General features: G+C 40.9%; 1 protein-coding gene across 1 annotated transcript in view; it reads left to right on the forward strand.

The window, feature by feature from the left end:
* The first annotated feature begins 970 nt into the window (after positions 1 to 970).
* Positions 971 to 18,167, forward strand: part of mast1a (microtubule associated serine/threonine kinase 1a) — a 51,869-nt gene continuing 34,672 nt past the window's right edge. The window contains exon 1 of the mRNA XM_029503451.1: positions 971 to 1,169. Within this exon, the coding sequence (XP_029359311.1) occupies positions 991 to 1,169 (179 nt within the window). The 5' untranslated portion in view covers positions 971 to 990. The remainder of the gene's footprint in view (positions 1,170 to 18,167) is intronic.

Raw genomic sequence — 18,167 nt, forward strand, 5'->3', positions numbered from 1 at the left:
AGGCCCTATTTAGAATTAAAGGCCTGAAAGAAGAGGACGTATGCGCTGTGCAGGCAGCTGCTACAATGCTATGTGTCGGTCTAAGGTTAAATAAATCCAAATAAAAGACCTCAGCTGCCTCTGCCATGATTTCCACCACAGTCTCTGGTCGCTGAGGGGTTAACCATCACCGTAGTAGGAAGTGGGTGGCTGCTGCTGAGGATGGAGAGGAGCCCGTGTAGCAACCACCGATCGCCGATTTTCCCGAGAAAAGCGACGCTACACCGGAGAGACAGTGAGCATGTCATGTCAGTGAGAGAGAGAGAGAGAGAGAGAGAGAGACAAACGGGGGGAATCTGTTTCCGGCGGGACATGAAGTGATGAGGTCAACCTGCTTCCTCCACCGGCGTGTCTGTGTTGTCTCTCTGTAGGGACCATCCGGGTCGATACTAACTCCCATCGATCTCGCCTTTATTTCACTGATGCGCAGAAGCTCTGACAGGACGCGGGCGTGTCTAAAATTCGCCGTGCGTGAAAATGTGCGACGTGTGTTTATTTGCCAGATCACAGCCCGGACTGCGGGAGCTGCGGCCGCATGTGACAGAAGCAGCTGAGAGGATGACAGCAGTTGAACTGGTTGATGTCGTTGTTTCTTTCTTTGGCGCTGAGCTTCTGTGAGTTTTAAACAGCAGTTGGTGTTTGGGATGCGTTTGCCCCGATGAGGGCTGCGATCAGGGTCGCTCCGGCAGCCTGGGCTTTTCTTTGGGGGGGAGAAGGGGGTGGGGGGGGGGTTCATCACCATCTCCCCAACCGGACCTGAGCACACTTTTCATACTTTTGTCACACTTGTACGGTGTCGTTTTTTAAAGCGTCTTGGCGAATAAACAGGACGCATTTGCCTTATGAAGAGCAGCAACAATGAGCGGGTAACATTTAGCTTTTTTTTTTTTTTTTTTTCTTCTGAGAAGTGATGTTTGGGGCGGCAGAGACTCCGGCAGGCGCTCGGGTTTGATGGTAAACCGTCGAGCTTCGTCTTCAGATCGCTCAAAGCCACGCGAGAGTGTGGAGGTTGTTTCTTACCGCCACGTCACCTGGAAACCAAAGGAGCCGCGAGACCCCTTCTGTGACAGGTGCGAGTCCGGGCACGTGCCATGGATGACTCCGGGATCATCCGAAGGCGGAGGCTGCAGGTGAGCTCACTTGTTTGGTAGTAATGACAGCTCCTCAGACATGTTTCGGTATATTTAGAATAAATCATGCCTGGGCATGCAGAGATGTACAGCACACATACAAAGTCAAGAGATTTCCAGTCACGGCCTTTGATGGGGTTTGTATAAGCGGTGTGTCACTTGAACAAAGTAAGGTAGGATACGTCAGGGACTGGACTGGGTGACGCGCTCCTGTGACTTGTACTGGATGATTTTGTGACGTGGCCAAACTTGTGGAAAATGCATAGCCGTTAGTGAGCAAAAATGTCTAACAAATTTAACAAATCATAAAACAGCCTTGTTTATTGATTTGCAGTGTAGCACACAGTGGCCTTATTAGTGCTTACTGCACATTTCAAAAAATAGCTACCACAGTGGAAACCGTGAAGAAAAATCTCATCTCCAGCCGTACCTTCAGCTATGCAAAGCCCTTTTTTTTTATATATATATATATTCTATACACTATCTAGACAGGGAGAAATGCAGTGAGTGACAGACTGGTGTTTTCACCATAACATGTGTACATATCTATAATAGCCTCTTATGTAGTCTGTGGACTACTTTAAAGGAGTCAGTAGATTATTCTGGTACATTTGCATCACGTAGAGGCCATTCACTTAACCCACATCTTGTATGACAACCACAGAAAGGCACTGTTAAAAGCTACCCTCGAGACTTCCGTCTGTGTGGTAGGCGCGTGCGTGAAATTAATCAAATGCAGCAGGCAAAGCGCACTATGCGACGCCATTGTCTGCCAGTTCTTCCCTGTTTCCTCGAGAATTAATTGAGAGGCAAAGTACTTTGCTCCACATTGTCCCAATGAATCCAGCAGTAGATGATTGCTCAGCATTTAGAAAATGTAGACAAATAAACTTGGGAGATTTCCTGCACTAGTGTTCATTTTTGTCAAGCTGTGGCCACACTGCTGAAAGTTTTCAGTCCTACAGTTGCAGTAAGACCTTAATTAAAGATTAAAGGAGACTCTAAAGAAAAGATGTGAAAATAATATCCATCTTTTAAGACCTAAAATGAATTTCATTGTAAGGAATACAAGATTGTGTGTGAACTGCATTTGCCAATCCTGTATCTCAGTGACATTTAAACTAGAGCTTTTGATATTTGTTGTCTCTGTGTGTTATATGGGCAGGAAGAGATACAATAGCTTTGCTCAGTCAGTAATATGTTTGTTCATTTGTCTTCAACCGCATTATCCTTTTCCGGGTTGTGGGGTACGATGCTTGTGTTTGCGTTTAAACTTGTAATTGTGTGCCATAAAAAGTGGATTATTTTTATGTGCTGTAGTATTTTAGTAATAACATCAATTCACAAGTATTTAAAAAACACCAGTTGGTTTTCTGATTATTATCTGGGTTAATTGTTTGCTCTATATAAAATGTCAATATTTTGGTTCCATTTTTTCTTTTGGTTTTTATTTTCCCTGATAATCACTATAAATTTTGGCTAATTGTTACCTTACTTCTAGCTCAGTCATTGTTTCATAGAAGGGCTAAATCGATAAATGGAAAAAAAAAAAAAAAAAAACGGAGTCACTTTGGAAAGCTGAGTTGTTCTTATGAAAAAAAATTAGCTGTGGCAGAATTCCAGATGTGAATATTGACAAAAATCAATTTAAGTACAGCTCAGTGCAGTTTGGCAACAGCACAGGAATCAGTTTGATGTGAACTTTAAGGTTGAATAAAACACAGAGATACAGCAGGGTGTACCCATACTTTTTATCCAACGAAAACACAGAGCTTTTAGACACATATAACACATGGCCATTGCAAGAAAATTACACTGGCAAGTCAAACTGCTCTTAATTTTAGCTTGCTACCAAGAGTTTTCTTTGTTTGTCTAGGTGTGCGGGTGTGTATTTGTGTGCAATATTCATGCCTATATGTACATGTCGAATGGACTCCCACCCCCCTCGCCCATACTCTCCATTTCCATCGAAGTGGTCGATATCCATATCTCAGACAGAGGTGGTCTAAATGCTGAGGATGTGGTGCAGTTGTCAGGCCCATTAACAGGACTAATGGTGGCCTAACAGCCCTGTGTGCCCTCAGGGAGGAAGACCAACCACCAGCAGCAGGACAGGCTGAGAGGGCTTGAGGCCAGGAGGAGGAGGGGTTGGTCAATGGGTACACAACAGACAAGACTGGAGCAGAGGCAGGCAGCAACTGTGGGCTACAGTAGACCCCCGTTTAAGTGGCTATTCCATTATCTGGATCCCTTTACTGCCTGGATCCACTTTCACATAAAGACAAGGGAGGGGGGGGGGGTGGGTGGGCAGGGGCAGTCAGTGGGGCAGTCAGTGTGTCTCTGTATCTGTGGCTTGTTTGTGTATTTTGTTTGTTTATCTGCGACCATAATATAAATACCACAGTGGAGTATTACAGTGTTTATGGTGAAATGATGATTGCTGGATTATATGCATAGAGTAGGGAGGAGCTGCCCAACTGGATTGGGACAGAGGTTTTTGTTCTGGTCGGGCACCAATGAATTCTCCTGTGTCCCATGACAAGGTGAACCACCAGAACTGCCATCGGAGTTGATCAATCCGAGGGGAACCTGCACTCCTTCCAGGTCACTCTTAATCTTGTCTTTTACCTTCATTTCACAGCTCTGACATAGGTCTGAGGAAATGAGGGGGAGCTTTGGCTTGGTCCTTGGGCTTGAACTGTTGAGACAACACATTGGGCTTGATATTCTTTCAGAAACTTGGTGAAGGATATGACCCGCTTCAGTTCAACCTTTTATGTATTTTCATGTACTCCAGGCGCTTGTGATCAGTTCGCACAAGAAATGCCTGCCCCACCCCCTCCAACCAGTGCCTGCACTCCTCCAGGCCCAGTTTGATTGCTGTCATCACAATTGCATTCTGCAGACGACAGCTCCTTTGAGAACAGGTGACTGTTATGTTCCAGATCATGTTGTTTTACTTACAAATACTCCTGATTTTACTGCTGAGCTCTGCCCTATTACTGGGTACCTTGGTACAAGTAATGTTCTTGCTGGCCGCAGGAGGTGGACGCCCCCTCCTGAGACTCAGCAGGGAATAGTCCAGTGCAGCCTAGCTGCATTGGGTGGAACTGCATGTTCAGGCCCAGAGTTCACTGAAGGAGTGAATCTGTCAGAGAGTCTGGGTGGTAGAATTTACTTCCTCTTGTGGACACCAAAGTTGCAGTGTGCTAGTTGGAGTAGTTGGCACACTTGCAGCCTGTGGGCTGAGGCAGTTCAGGACCTGCGAACTCTGAGTGATAAGGGCAATAAGCTCCATCACTGAGGCCTGGAAGGCATCCTCTTAGCTGTGAAGTGCCTTATCTCCTTGGCCATGCAGCTGCTGACCCTGACCCTGGGTGATGCAGAGAGAGCAGACAGGATAATATGTGCTAATGTAAAATAAGAAAAATCAAGGGTCGTAAAGCGGAGGAGTAAACAAAATCCAAAAGCACAAATCAAAAATCCACCCATAATCAAAACATATGAGAGAGCTATGCTTATAATCAAAACAAAGGCAATCAGGCAGAAAACAGGACGGAGACATGTGGCATATATACCACGGGCTGACAACGGGAACTGAAAGGACATGAAAGTTGAGTAAACAATAAAATAGACAGCAAAATAGACAGGAAAGACAGACAGATCTAAAACTTTGCAGATGTTGGAATTTGTCATGATTATGAATTGTTTTCATCTCAAGCAAAAATGATGATGATGCTGACCTGAGCAGTTGTAGGTATATGGAACTTACTTAACCCATATGCTCATACACTCACACACACACACACACACACACACACACACACACACACACACACAAACAAACAAACGCAAGTCATACTACGTCTCTCATCTCTCTCTCTCCCTGTTGTAGGAGTGTGACATACACAAACGAATGCACACACACACACAAGCATAATTTGTCCAATATTTTGTTCTGGGCAGTGTGCCCATTTCCAATATGCTAAGCACAAGGGATAAGAGTGTGATTACTGCTGAAGATCCATTTCTCTTTGCCAAGTCCTGTCACTCATTGCCATGCCCACCGCTTTGTTCTGCCTCATCTCGTCCTTGTGATGTCAGCATTATTCAGAAAGGCTAGGTTTTACTCTGAGAGAACAAAGTGGACATGAAAGCAACAGATCTGGTCCAAAGTATCTTTGGGAATAGCTTCAGATATTTGGATAGCTTAACAGGGTTTGAATTATCATGCTGGATGCTTTTAAGCACATAAGGCTGAGCCCAGCTTCCTCCCTGAAAAATATTGACAGGACGGTGGGGGGAGGGGGGGGGGTAAATAAGTATATAAATGCGATTGAAGATTGCATATATATATATATAAAGACAGAAATTAAACTTAGTAGTATACGTCTCCCATTTTATTGAGATGTTGTGGTTTTAGACATAATGACTAGAGAATTCAAAGCTTTTAAGTAAAACTTGAAGGCTCAGAGACTATTAAACTGAAGAATACACTGTGTGACATTTGCCTTGCAATCTGCTGTCAGTTTTGGCAGCAGAACCAGAACAGAAGCCTCATGACTCTGCCCACAGCAGCGGCATATTAACATTTATCTTTTCTCTTGATTCCAGCAGGACTTTGCTTTGTCCTTGGGTAAATATAAACCAAAAAAAGATCGCCTTTGTCAGAAGCAAAGAAAGTTGTAATATTTTAATCTTTGTTGAACGGCCCTGTTTTAACTAACCAAATCAGTTAAGGAGAGCGTGAATCATTTGCAGTTCCTTGCATCAGGAGGAGGTTGTGTGTAATGAAATAAATGTGCCAGGGAGGTGTTTGTTTGTATGTGAGGACATCTGTGAATCTGTCTACAGTGGAGTAATGACAGCAAATTAATTAATGTCCCTTTGAGAAACCGTTTGTTTAAAGCAGCTCGAGTGGTTGAGAGGACTTAAGTTCAGTGCAGTGCAGTTATTGTTTTTGCTTTGAGCAGCTCCAGAGTGCACTCAGGTCACATCAGAACAATTTCTTATCACATTCCTCTGTATCACTGCAGGACTCCCAGAACTGTTTGTGTGTGTGTGTGTGTATGTGTGTCCTTGTGTTCTCCCTCTGGTGGATTTTGATGTGGTCTGTTATGAGGTGGTGGTGGGAGACTACACAATAGGACACATTAAGGCGTTTATATTTATAATGGTGAAGGCAGAGAATAGAGAATAATGTATAATAATCGCCCAGACCTGTTAATACTGTGATATAACACTATATCTCACGTTAAGTTTAAGTTTCTATGTTCAACAAGAAATATAAACATAAAATAAAAAATAATCAGATAAAATATGAATGTAGTCGGACTTAAGATCAAATAAAGACATGATGCTAATTTTATTTTAGGGTTTCTAGAAGATTGTAGCTATATCTGGTTGATCAATTTGTAAAACAGTGGCTGAATAGAAATACACTTACTGAATTGAAACATGGCTAAAATAAAGTGGATTCTAAGGCTGCAGTTCAAGATTGCTTTCACTGTTAATGTATTTATCCCCTTTGTTGCAGTCAACTCATTAATTTTTGTTTCTTAGAGACCTGAGAGACATCTTCAAATTACTTAAAATCAGTTTTAAGAAGTGGGATCTTGAAAATATTTGGCACCAGTGGTTGATGAATAAAACATCAGTTTTCCCCATGAAGGATGTGCTCACAGATTTACTGGCAGATTGCACTTTTTTTCATTGATGAATGAAGGTACAAAGATAAATCTTTGGAGAGATGGGGACCAGACTTACGGTCAATCTAATTCTTTTACACTCTTTTACTCAGCAGTGACTGCATTAATCACAACCTAAATTACCACAAAGTGTATCAGATGTGCAACTGAAGAAGAGTTGTTTTTCTACATTGTATTAGGTTGTGCTCTCCTGTCCTTTCCTTTTAGCATCAAATCTGTATGGCGCACACACAAAGATGACACAGACATTTTTGCATCTGTAATGAATTTTCAAAATAAACAGACCAGACAGTTTATGAAGGGCCAGTTTCCCTCTAGGAAGATGTTGAGTAGTGAACTGCTGCATCCCCCTTTAAAAGAACAGTCACTCCTCAAGTAGATGTCTGGCAGCTTTATTTAAATTCCACTGACAAGCAGCCAGTGTCTTTGTACTGGGCTCTGATCTACCAACTAATTCTATACTGCCTGAGAATATCCTTGATGCAGCTGTATAGACCTACATGTCTGGGCCATTTTCTCTTTCACATCAGAAAGTCTACACTTAACTCATGCCTTGAAACATGCACATGTAACCAACAGTGAGCCGAGCGGCCTCACAGGTTGTCATGGTCACTTCATGGTGTGACCGGTAGCCTGGCAACAACACGTAAAGCTATCTTTTACAGAGAGGGAGCAGGTGCTGGCTGTTTCATTTATCCAGCCGCCCTGATCCGGACTCAGTCCAAGTGTCTGTCAAGACAACTGAAGCTCACCATTTAACACATCAAACCTGCTTCTTTCTTTTGCGCACAAAAGGAAATGTAAAGAAAAAAGCTCAAAGGTCAAAAAGTGAATAAGCGCATTCTTCAAATGTGTATCTGGTTTTGGTTCTGTATTCATGAGAATGCTGCAACACTTAAGTTCCCAGTAGTGATAATAAAGAGGATCATTTCAGCATAGACTTAGACTGATTACAATGTGGCTCTGCAGCCTAGAGGGGTTTGTACTGCTCTTTTGGCTCCCCATAGTTTTATATTAAGTGCAAGGATTAATGTCTCGCTGTACTAGAAACAAAATCGGGTGAATTTATGGTAGCAAGATTGTTTTTAAATTGTTTGGATGCTAGGGCTCCAGCTGTCAAGTCATGTTTCATCAGCTCGGCTCTGTTTGGGTTTTTTAATGCCTGTTTACTTAGAAAGATGAAGAGATAGGCAGAGGGAGACAGACTGAGAGAGAGAGAGAGAGTGAGATGAAATTCTTCTCTGGAAAAACAACTACAATCTCACATTTTCAATTTCAACTCCTTGTCCTGGTGTGGTTTGAGTTCTTTCATTTTGCACATGGTGCTCTGTGTCATTCAGCCTCCCCCAGTGAAACAAAACAAATGATAATATCTCTTTAGAGGAGCCGCTGGACTGTAGAAAATGGGTTAATAAGCAGCGCAGGACAGGCTGACAATAGAAACTGGTGGTAACCTGATCTTACCTTGGCCAAGTGTTAAATGGAATCAAATTGGTAATAGATGCACAACAAGCCCCATACAGATCCATCCCAGCAGTTCATAATCACATCAGAGTCCTTGCTGTTGAGTCCCAGTGCCATAAATATAGCAGCAACATTTCTAAATTAACTTTGGCTTCATTCAACCTGCTGCTTTTTGGATTCTCTGAGCACTTAGGAGGGATTGGTTTCAAAAAGCCTTCAACTTAACCCTAAACAATAAGACAGATTACAAGTTGTTGTTTAGGTGTGTGGGAAGCCACTGTGAAATGCTCATCATAATAAAAATGTTGCTAGGCTGTTTTTTTTTTTTTTTTGAGGACACACTGTTTCTTTTTCTACGATTAGGAGGCAAACCAATGTGGCAGACCAAATGTGGTGCAGCATAACTAACTTCTTTACTTAAAAAACTGTTATGGTTTGATCTACTGTAATTAAGGTAATTGCAGTAAAACATTTTAATTTACCCTTGTGTTTATTGATTTATCCACTATTTTTATAGTTTGATATTGGTGAGCTTTCATACTTTTTCTCCCATCAAGAATCTTAAAAAATAAACAAACAAACAAAAAAAATCCCAATGTTACTTTTCAAATAGGTTTACAAGAACTCTATTAATGTTGCAAACAAACATTAGGAGATGTTCACAATCAAATTTTTTTTTCAGACAGCTTGTCCATACAGTAAGAAATAAGGGTTTTAGCATAAAAACAACAGTAATGACAATTAACAGATAAAAACAATAAATATGTACTCCAAATTATATAAAGTCAAAAGATTTGTCATTTGAACTCGTACATGAGAATTACACAAATTGTTATGCCAATTCACCACATTTACAGCAGATTAATGTAATGTATCTGCTCTCCTCTCTTTTCCTCTGTCTTGCTCTCTCTTTTTCACCAGAAGGATCTGCCTCTGCCCCGAAAAAGTAGCAGGTAAGTTCAAATTTAATCATGTTTTTTTTACCAAGTTAGTTTTTATTGTCTTAACCTTGGAGGTTCACATTGTGGATACATTTTTCTGGCAGGAAACATTTATTATCTGGACCCTATAAAGGATTTTGTCAGATGACACACTTTGTGTGTACTATGACAATGTGGGCTGTATGATGTCATAGCACACTTAAGTGCAAAAAATAAAATTTTTTCCACATTGTGTGGACGTGACATAGAATCAGAATTTTGCTGAACTGAATGACATCAACATACAAGGAGTCATATTTTTAGGAACAATTCCATCTTTGTTATAGGAGGTCATGGTCAGGTGATGGTATTGTGTAGTGAGAATGCTGTATTCAGACTGCAGCATATTTCAGCTTTGCATGAGATCTGTCACTCTCAGAGCTTCGCAGTCAGCCCAATCTGTTTCACCGCTCAGTTGTGCGATGAAAGCCCAGCAGCATGGGAGTTTTACTGTGACCTCAGTGCCATGTGTGGTCCTGTGAAGGCGGGGAGGTTGAGAAAGGTGAATAGAGCAATCGATGATGTGTGACATCTGAGTCAAGCCACCAGATGTTCAGTATAGGTTGTGAATGGCTGAAGTGGTATGCTGCTTTATTACATTTATTCTTCATTAAGCCCTCAGACAATGAGAACTTTTAGGGCATCTAGTTAATGAATCTCCTTGAATATTAGTAGAGAACGTTTTTTTTTAGTCCCTGACATTTCATCATTGTCCATATAGGCTAAAAATCTTTTTCCAAAAGGACCAGATACTCTCATGAAGATTATTGATATTGGATATTTCATTTTGGTTTTAGTTTTGGTTGCCTTTTAACTTGATGGACTACAGACAGCAGAAGGTATTTTATAAAATTTATTCTAGGAGTCCTAATAATTCTAAATAAAGTCTGACCATGCAGTGTGAATTTCAATTGTTCAGGACATCATTATATCTGACCAGCTACTTGTAAGCCTAAAACGTGCCTGAAAGTCATTTATATTTAGCATTTTTACTATCAAAATAATTTAGGACAATGTCATTGTATACTTTACATACTCTTTATTGACTTTTCTGTTAAAAAAATAAAAAAGAACTAAAATCAAAACATGCAATAAACTAAGTGCTAAATCAGGCAAACTGTTTAAACCTACAGCACAGTTAACATCAAGCTGATATATAATTTTTAAACTCCTTCCTCTTCCTTCAAAATGTCAACGTTCAAGCCAGATATTAATATTCAGGGACAGCTTTACAAAACATGATTGGCTTTTCAGAGACAAAGAGACTGATCAAGTCGGCTTCTCCACAGAGATGGATTACATTTAAGTGACTGAATTAGAAGACTCTGGAGTCATTATCTGTGTCATTTAGAACTGAGTGGGGTTGAGTGATCCTGATTGAATTGGATGTAACCGATTGAAAATATCTTAATATACTGTACAGGCACATGAAGGCAGTCCTGTAATTTAACAATTACATCAGTGAAAATAAGAAATCTGAGTAAAAACTGCTGTCTGTGTCTCTGTCCATGGTCCTGAAATACACCCTCTTTACTGCTCAGTATTTCTGTGTCACCCTTTTTGCATCCTCATTTCTCTCTATCTCTTTGTATGCCCCATGAAAATACAGATGAAGGCAAGGAAAAAGAAATACAGAAGGATTTATTTCACTGATAATAAGCTGAATTGTATTACTTTGAAATGAATGTAATAATGACTTCGGTTTGAAACACTTGTCTCTGGAAGCATTTATTTTGCTACATCTTGATTCCTGGTCACAGTATTCTCTTTTAACTGAAATGAATGGTTTACATTCTTATCTGCTGTCAAAGATGGGGTTGAAATCCACAATTGGCTGCTGCTTCTGCTGCTGAAAGCATTCCACAAATCAGGCAGAATTTGGAAAACTATCTTACATCAGCTCAAAATGCTGCGTGAATGCCTTTGAACTCAGGAAGAGGCTATAATTTCCAACAAAATGCTGTCATCATTTCCAAAGCTGAAATCCTTGATATTTTTAACGAATTGATATCGTCATGAGCTGTACTTTTTCTTATTTTACATTGGCTGGCCAACTTTTGAGTTATGTTAGAAGAATATAAATCTGCAACTCTTCTCATGTTTTCCTTTGTCATTGAGACAGTTGTTACCCCCTGGCTGTGGGCAGATCACTGTGCTTGATCTGGCCATGACTTTAATTCCCTATGTAGACCTAAGTTTTGATTTAACTTTTTATTATTTTTTTGTGCCTGCAGCTGTCTACCTAGTATTCTTCATGAACAATCCTCAGCTCTGAGTTACTGTTTGGCAACAATGGCCCGACGGTGCCAGCTTATAATATGCTGGGGTGTTGTCATCCATGTGCGTTACGATTTACTGCCTGACTCTATTTGGCCACTTGTCTCTGTGTGTGCATGTGCTCTTTGTGTGCAGCATGCATGTGTGTTCCTGACTGCTGCCATTGGGTATGTTTTGCCCATGACCTCTAACCCTTAAGCGGGCTGACAGATGTCACAGCATGACATGGAGACGCTAGAACTGCAGTTCCGCAGCTAACTCTTTCTGCAGCCCCCCCAGCCTCCACCCACTTTGCCTGGTGTGCCTATTGGCTTTCCCTACACACATCCTCCTGTGGGTGGAGCTGGAGCACAGCACTGTGGGTGTGAGGATTTGACTTTTACTGCAGAATGAAAAGAAAGTGACAGCCAGGTTATCAAAATGCTGACACCTCAAGAGGTTTCATAAAGTTCTTTAAAAGAAGGGTGGAGAAAAAAACAAGTCCTGCGTTACTGACAGAAATACTCAGCATGCTTTCTATATGATATCATCATGCCCCTTCCTGTCCGTGACCCCCCCCTCTGTGTTTCAGTGATATCACCACCTCCTCCTTCTGCTCCCTCTTTCCCCCTTCCCCCTCCCTCTGTCTCTTCTCTCCCATGTATATTTTATCCTTCCAGACTCCCACATTAGAGACAGCATCCATTATTGAATTACTCCCCTCAGCACTACTGTGCAACTGTCACCCCATGTCAGCTTTAGCATTCAGCGGATTTGTTTAAAAGGAAGGAGACAGTGTGTATACATTTGCACACACACACACCCACCCCCACACTCAGAAATGACATCTCTCTTGGCTGGAGCTCCTGCGATATCTAGGAGCTAGAGTTCATTCAATGAGGCATTTTATGTGGAAAAATAGAGCGTGTTGGTCTCTATAAAGTAACTCTGATGTATTTCGGTAGTTTCTATGAGTTAATAAAACCCACGAAAGCCTACAAACCAACGTTATATCAGGCCGCCTTTGAATAGTTTCCCTCTTCACTCCCAAGGCTGTGGCACTTTTACTGAATATGTATATTAGCCTAGCAGGACGGGGCTAGAGTTAACAGCATACAAATATGAAGTAGTGAAAAAAACAAAACTAACTAACTAACAAACAAACAAACAAACAAACAAACAAAAAAAACAAAACAGGTTCATTAACAGTTAACAGCTGTGTACTGTAGTTTATAGTAAAAGTTGGACTACCAGCTGTGGATTAATGCAACTTTGGTGCTCAAGTGAGGTTTTGTAGCTGCGCGGTGGTATATTTGGCACTTAAAATACATCATGGCCAAGCCATGAAAATATATATCACAAAATCTGAGTGTGTGCTCATGGCCTGATGTAACTGTCCTCTCTGCTGCAGAGCCTCACTGTTGTCCACTAACTCTTATTACACATAAGTGAGCATCACTGTTGCAGTGGATTACGTGTTCTTTCATAAGGATGAACATGAGCTCTGCGATCTCAAATGTCCTGCTGCTGAAATCGTAGTGCAACAAATGGGAATTAATCCACATTATATAGTCCACCCCCACAAATGCCCCAAAAACACGATTTAATGTTTTCTAAAACAGTTGCCAGTTGTTTTTTGAATGGAAACAATCAGACCCTTATGATAGTTGAAAGCATATTTTACAGTACGGAACACATAGACTATAAGCGATGATGTGCAATAATTACCTTTTTATTCATAATGCCATCACCAGGATAATGAAACTAATGGGCAAAATGTAACACACTTAAAAACACAGAGCAAGACACAGTCACATTTGAACAGCAGCTTGCGATGCCCTTCCCTCCCACTCTGTCTCTGTCTCGTCATTCACATTTGTCCACAGTTTTCTCAATCTCTGATCGTTCTGATTGGTCCCACATGCATTTTCTCTCATTCATACAGTCTATATACTTGCATTGATTCTGCATTTCCCCCTTTTTTGATCTCCCTCTCTCTCTCTCTTTTCCTGCCTTTGCACATTAGCCTTGGGAGCAGAGCCAAAATCTCTCTTTCTGAGAGGGATGCTCAGCAGCCTGTACCCTCTTGTCTCTTCTTCATCCCCTCTCTCTCTCGCTCACTCTCTTGCTAGTTCTCCCATTTCCTCCTGTCTGTGACATAGCTGACATTTTTCAAATACTCCTCCTCTCTCTTGCACACACTCCTGCATGCACGAGGTGGGGGTGGGGGTGAGGAGAAGAGAACGAGAGAGAGAGAGAGAGAGAGAGAGAGAGATGTGCTTGCATGTGTTCAGGCAGAGGAGCCTGACATGCCCCGGCGTGGAGCACAGTCGCTGGCTCTTAACTGCCTCTTTATGTGTGTGTGTTTATTTGTGTGTGCGTCTGTGTGAAGGCTCAGCTGCTCTCATGTTCACTTGCCAGCAAAGCCTTTGCTGCTAGCAACATGTTTCGACGCACAAAAAGGTAAACTGCAACAATCTGTCTCGGTGGAGTCTTTGTGACCGGTGTGCTGCCCTGCTGTTGTTAATATGTGTTGATTCATCGGAGGAGGTTGTTGTGTTTTTCCATGATGTTTTCCTTGTCCCTGCCAGCTATCATGCTGTCTCACAGTTGTTTCCCTGTCTCCATTTAGCTCTGGCAATATGGTCTGTGTGAGTTTTGTATGTGTGCATGGTCTCATTACGTACATATGTGTATGTGAAATGCATCTCTGTGCATATGGCATGTTTATATATATATATATATATATGCACACAGTGGGAGTTTCTAAGTACATCAAGGTTTGATAATTTGTGTGTGTTTGTGTGTGTGTGTGTGCGCATCCATCAAACCATGATGTGATTTCTGTGCCCTTGTTGAGCTTTATGGTAGTGACACACATGTGTACAAGGATTAGCCTGCTTTAGAGTTGGGCTTGCCAGCTTGTGATATCTCTGTCTCTTACACACTAATACACATTTGTTTACAGGCACACATGTAGACCCGCAAGCTCAGCCAGTAGCCTCAGCATTAGAGATAGTATGATGATTGCACGATTGCCAGTGTCCAGGGGGTGCTTGCTGCTTGCTACAAGTCGTGCGTTTTTGTCTCTTCCCTCTCTCCCCTTTGCCTCTCTTCAGCCTTCAACGCTTTATTCTCTGTTTCTCATTCCACCCATCTGTTCTCCATCTTTCCCTCAACTGGCTCACACTCTCTTGTGTTGAATCAGTAAATTTCTCCTCTCCCCTCCTCTCCTCTCCGTATTATGCGATCTCTGCAGACCCTTTAGTCCCTCAGTCCCTCCTGCAGTGCCTCATTTTAGCCGTCTTCATCTCATCTGATTTCAGAGGGGATTAGTGGTCCTCCCCATTGATCCCACTGTGCAGGGAATGAGAAACAGTTTACTTTGTATATGAACATGAATGGAGACTCCTTCACTCACTCTGTTGACCACCATGCAGAGTGTGTGTGTTTATGAGATGAATATGTGTGTCCTAAGCATATTTGTTTCAGCACATGTTGGCTTTTGAGGTTGTACATGTGTGTTCGCTGTTCCCTTGCAAGAGCTTGACTTCTTTAGAGTCGTCTTGTTTGTCTGAATGACGTCATAGTTTTTCTCTTCAGTTGTGATGTGACATAACAGACGTCGATAGGATTGGTTGTTTATTCAGAAAATAAAAGAAAATGATTACATTACTGAGATAGTTATTTGGAAGACCAAAAGTCTAAACATTTTCTTTTAAAATTTTCAATGAAATAAAACCTCAAAAAGCTAAATATTCATATCAAACATGATTAAACCAGCAAGTGTTTCACACTTTTTTGATAGATTACTCTTAATAAATGACTTCAAATATAATGTTGGTCATCAACATCTCAGAAGGCAGTTTGAAATCTCATACACCTCAATATATATTTTGTAACAGCCAAACGGGCACAACATTGCTTTGAAATAAATGCTAATATTAGCATGCACAGTGACAAAGCTAACATGTTGACATTAAGACAGAATATCCCTCAATAACACAAAGTACAGCAGAGGCTAACAGAGATAACATTTTCATGTTGAGTCACGCTGCAAGTACGGTTAAAAAATATTATGTGTTGGTACTGCTGTATATACTGTCAGGATGCAGAGATCTAACATTACCAAGGCCTGTTTCTGAGTTATAAATAACATCAGACCACTGAGGCTCAACTTCTCTTCCTTTCTGCCTCACTCCCTTTGTTGCTCACTGCACTACGTTTGTGTGTTAATTGCATGTGTGTTTCTTTGGCTGGCTGCGGCAATTAAGGGAGATGAAGCTTTGTGCACAGTCCAACAGAGACTGAGCTAACGGAAGACAGCAAAAGTAGAGTAAGAGAGAGAACATGAGGCATGAGACAGAACGCAGCAGAGCTACAGGAGGAAGAGAGTCGGGTAGGATGAAAGGCAGAGCCTGAGGAAGTGTCTCAGCCTACATTTAAGAGTAGTCCGCCGGGGTTAACTGAGCCCATGACGATACTCTCTCAGCCTATTTGTGCTCTTCCTTCTCTCTGACTTCTTCTCACTATTTGAAGGTAAACTTTGCTGGTTCGTTGGCCTTGGGAGAAAAACCGAAATGCAGGAGAATCCTTAGGAGACTGGAGTTAAAAAACAAGGGAAGGAGGGCTTTGTGGTTTTCTTGGGAGCACCATGAGAGTGCACGTTTATCTCACTAGTATTATGGCACTAAAAACACAAAATTGCATATGTACCTGATGTGTGGCACAAATACACAGTTCACAGTGTTAATGTGCCATTTAATGTACTCAGCCTCAGTGCTCCCTTTCCTTGACTGATTGGGCAGCAGAGTAATGTATTTATCGCTACGCTGAATATACATAATGTACAAGAGCAGCTCCCACTTTCTGACAGTCTGGTGAGTTTGCTGGGATCTGTACGACAGGCAGCTCAAAGTGTTTTAGTCTATAGTACAGCATACATTATGATGATGACCATGATAGCTCGCGAGAAGGTACCACAATTATGTACTCTGGCATCGACAAATGACCCGCAGTTACAGTGAAGCATGTACTCGCTGGTGTTATGGCTTTTAGAGGTTTCTAAATTAAGGTGCAGATATTTTGTCCGCGTGTGGTTCATGCATGATGCCCGAAACAAAAAAACATGCTCGTTTTCCACCAGAGAAACAAAACATTTTTTTTTTGCTTTCCCTTCCTTCCCCTTCCTTTCATCGAAGTGTCAAGTGAAGGATAGTATAGAAGGCAAAGACTTCTCTCCATGTTCTTCTCCTGTTGTAGCATGACAGCACCATCTGTTACTGGCTGGTGTTAAAAACCCAAACACACAAACTGTTTCTTTGATACAACAATGACATGATACCACAACTTCTCTCACACAGACGTGAGTTAAATGACTAACTAGTTAACATGAGCCGCATGATAAACAGATAAATAATAATAATAATAATAATAATAATATTCTGTTTAGAGTTCATGTTAATGTTTATGTTAATGTTAATGTTATGTTTATGTTACGCACTTTCATTCTTAATTATTTTTAAGACAAGCTTTTGAATTTATTCATCAGGATCAGTGTCACTTAACCCATTGTTGCTCTGTATTACTAATGTAAGTCTTTATAACTTGATTCCCTGTTTTAATATAGCATGTAGACTATTTTGCTTATACTAGGCAAAGAAGCAGAGCACTGTTTGATTATAGACAACTAATACCCTATCTTGGCATATATCCATTTACACACTACGTATGTAGCTATTTACGTCTCTATTAGTAATTCTTTTTTTAAGCAACCATGTGTATGATAATGTTTGTTGCTAGTTTAATTAGTGTTATATAATAATAATCTGAGTGTCTTAATGTTTTTGATAATAAAAATGAAATGGGACAGTGGCAGCCCGACTGGAATGCATGCTGGGGTTTTGTGGTAAATAAAACTGATACTGCATATTTGAGACCTTGATTCTTATTTGGGAGTTCAATAATCCCCAGTTTTGTTTTGTTTTTTTTTTAAATCAAAATCACAGAACCTCTGAGTTTTTTTTTTTTTTTTACTTTTACACACACAGACCTAAATTGACACACAGAGCGCAAAGTAAAAAACAAACATCACAACAATAACAGCAGTAGAATTTGTATTTGCACCTTTTGTGCACCTCTCACTAATACCAATATTGTGTACTAAGCCTTTGCTGTACCAGCCAATTTATCGATCCAGCTCTAGTGCAAAATTGTGGACAACAATGTTGTTCGCTGCTCAAAAAGCTGGTCTCTGTTGTTGCAAGGTGCTTGTTCATACTTGTTACATTATCAAAAGTGCAGAACACAAGTTCCAAGATTTCAAGAGATTTAAATCAGCATTTTAAAAGTAAGAAGCATTTCCTCTTGTAACCCAGAGAGCAACGAATCATCTGCTCACTAACTGTCAAAGCTGTTTCATTCAGATTGAACAGGTCTGGCTGTTTGTCTAAAATCAAATCTAAGATCATAATTTGAGGCCTTCTTGTGTTATGCCAGACATTACATTAGGTCATCATCTTAATGCCATTTCCATTCTAACACTCTCCTCAGAAATATCTTTCTTGTCTGTAACCAGCTTAAATAATTTT

Source organism: Echeneis naucrates, chromosome 1 (assembly GCF_900963305.1).
Source record: "Echeneis naucrates chromosome 1, fEcheNa1.1, whole genome shotgun sequence".
Lineage (NCBI taxonomy): Eukaryota > Metazoa > Chordata > Actinopteri > Carangiformes > Echeneidae > Echeneis > Echeneis naucrates.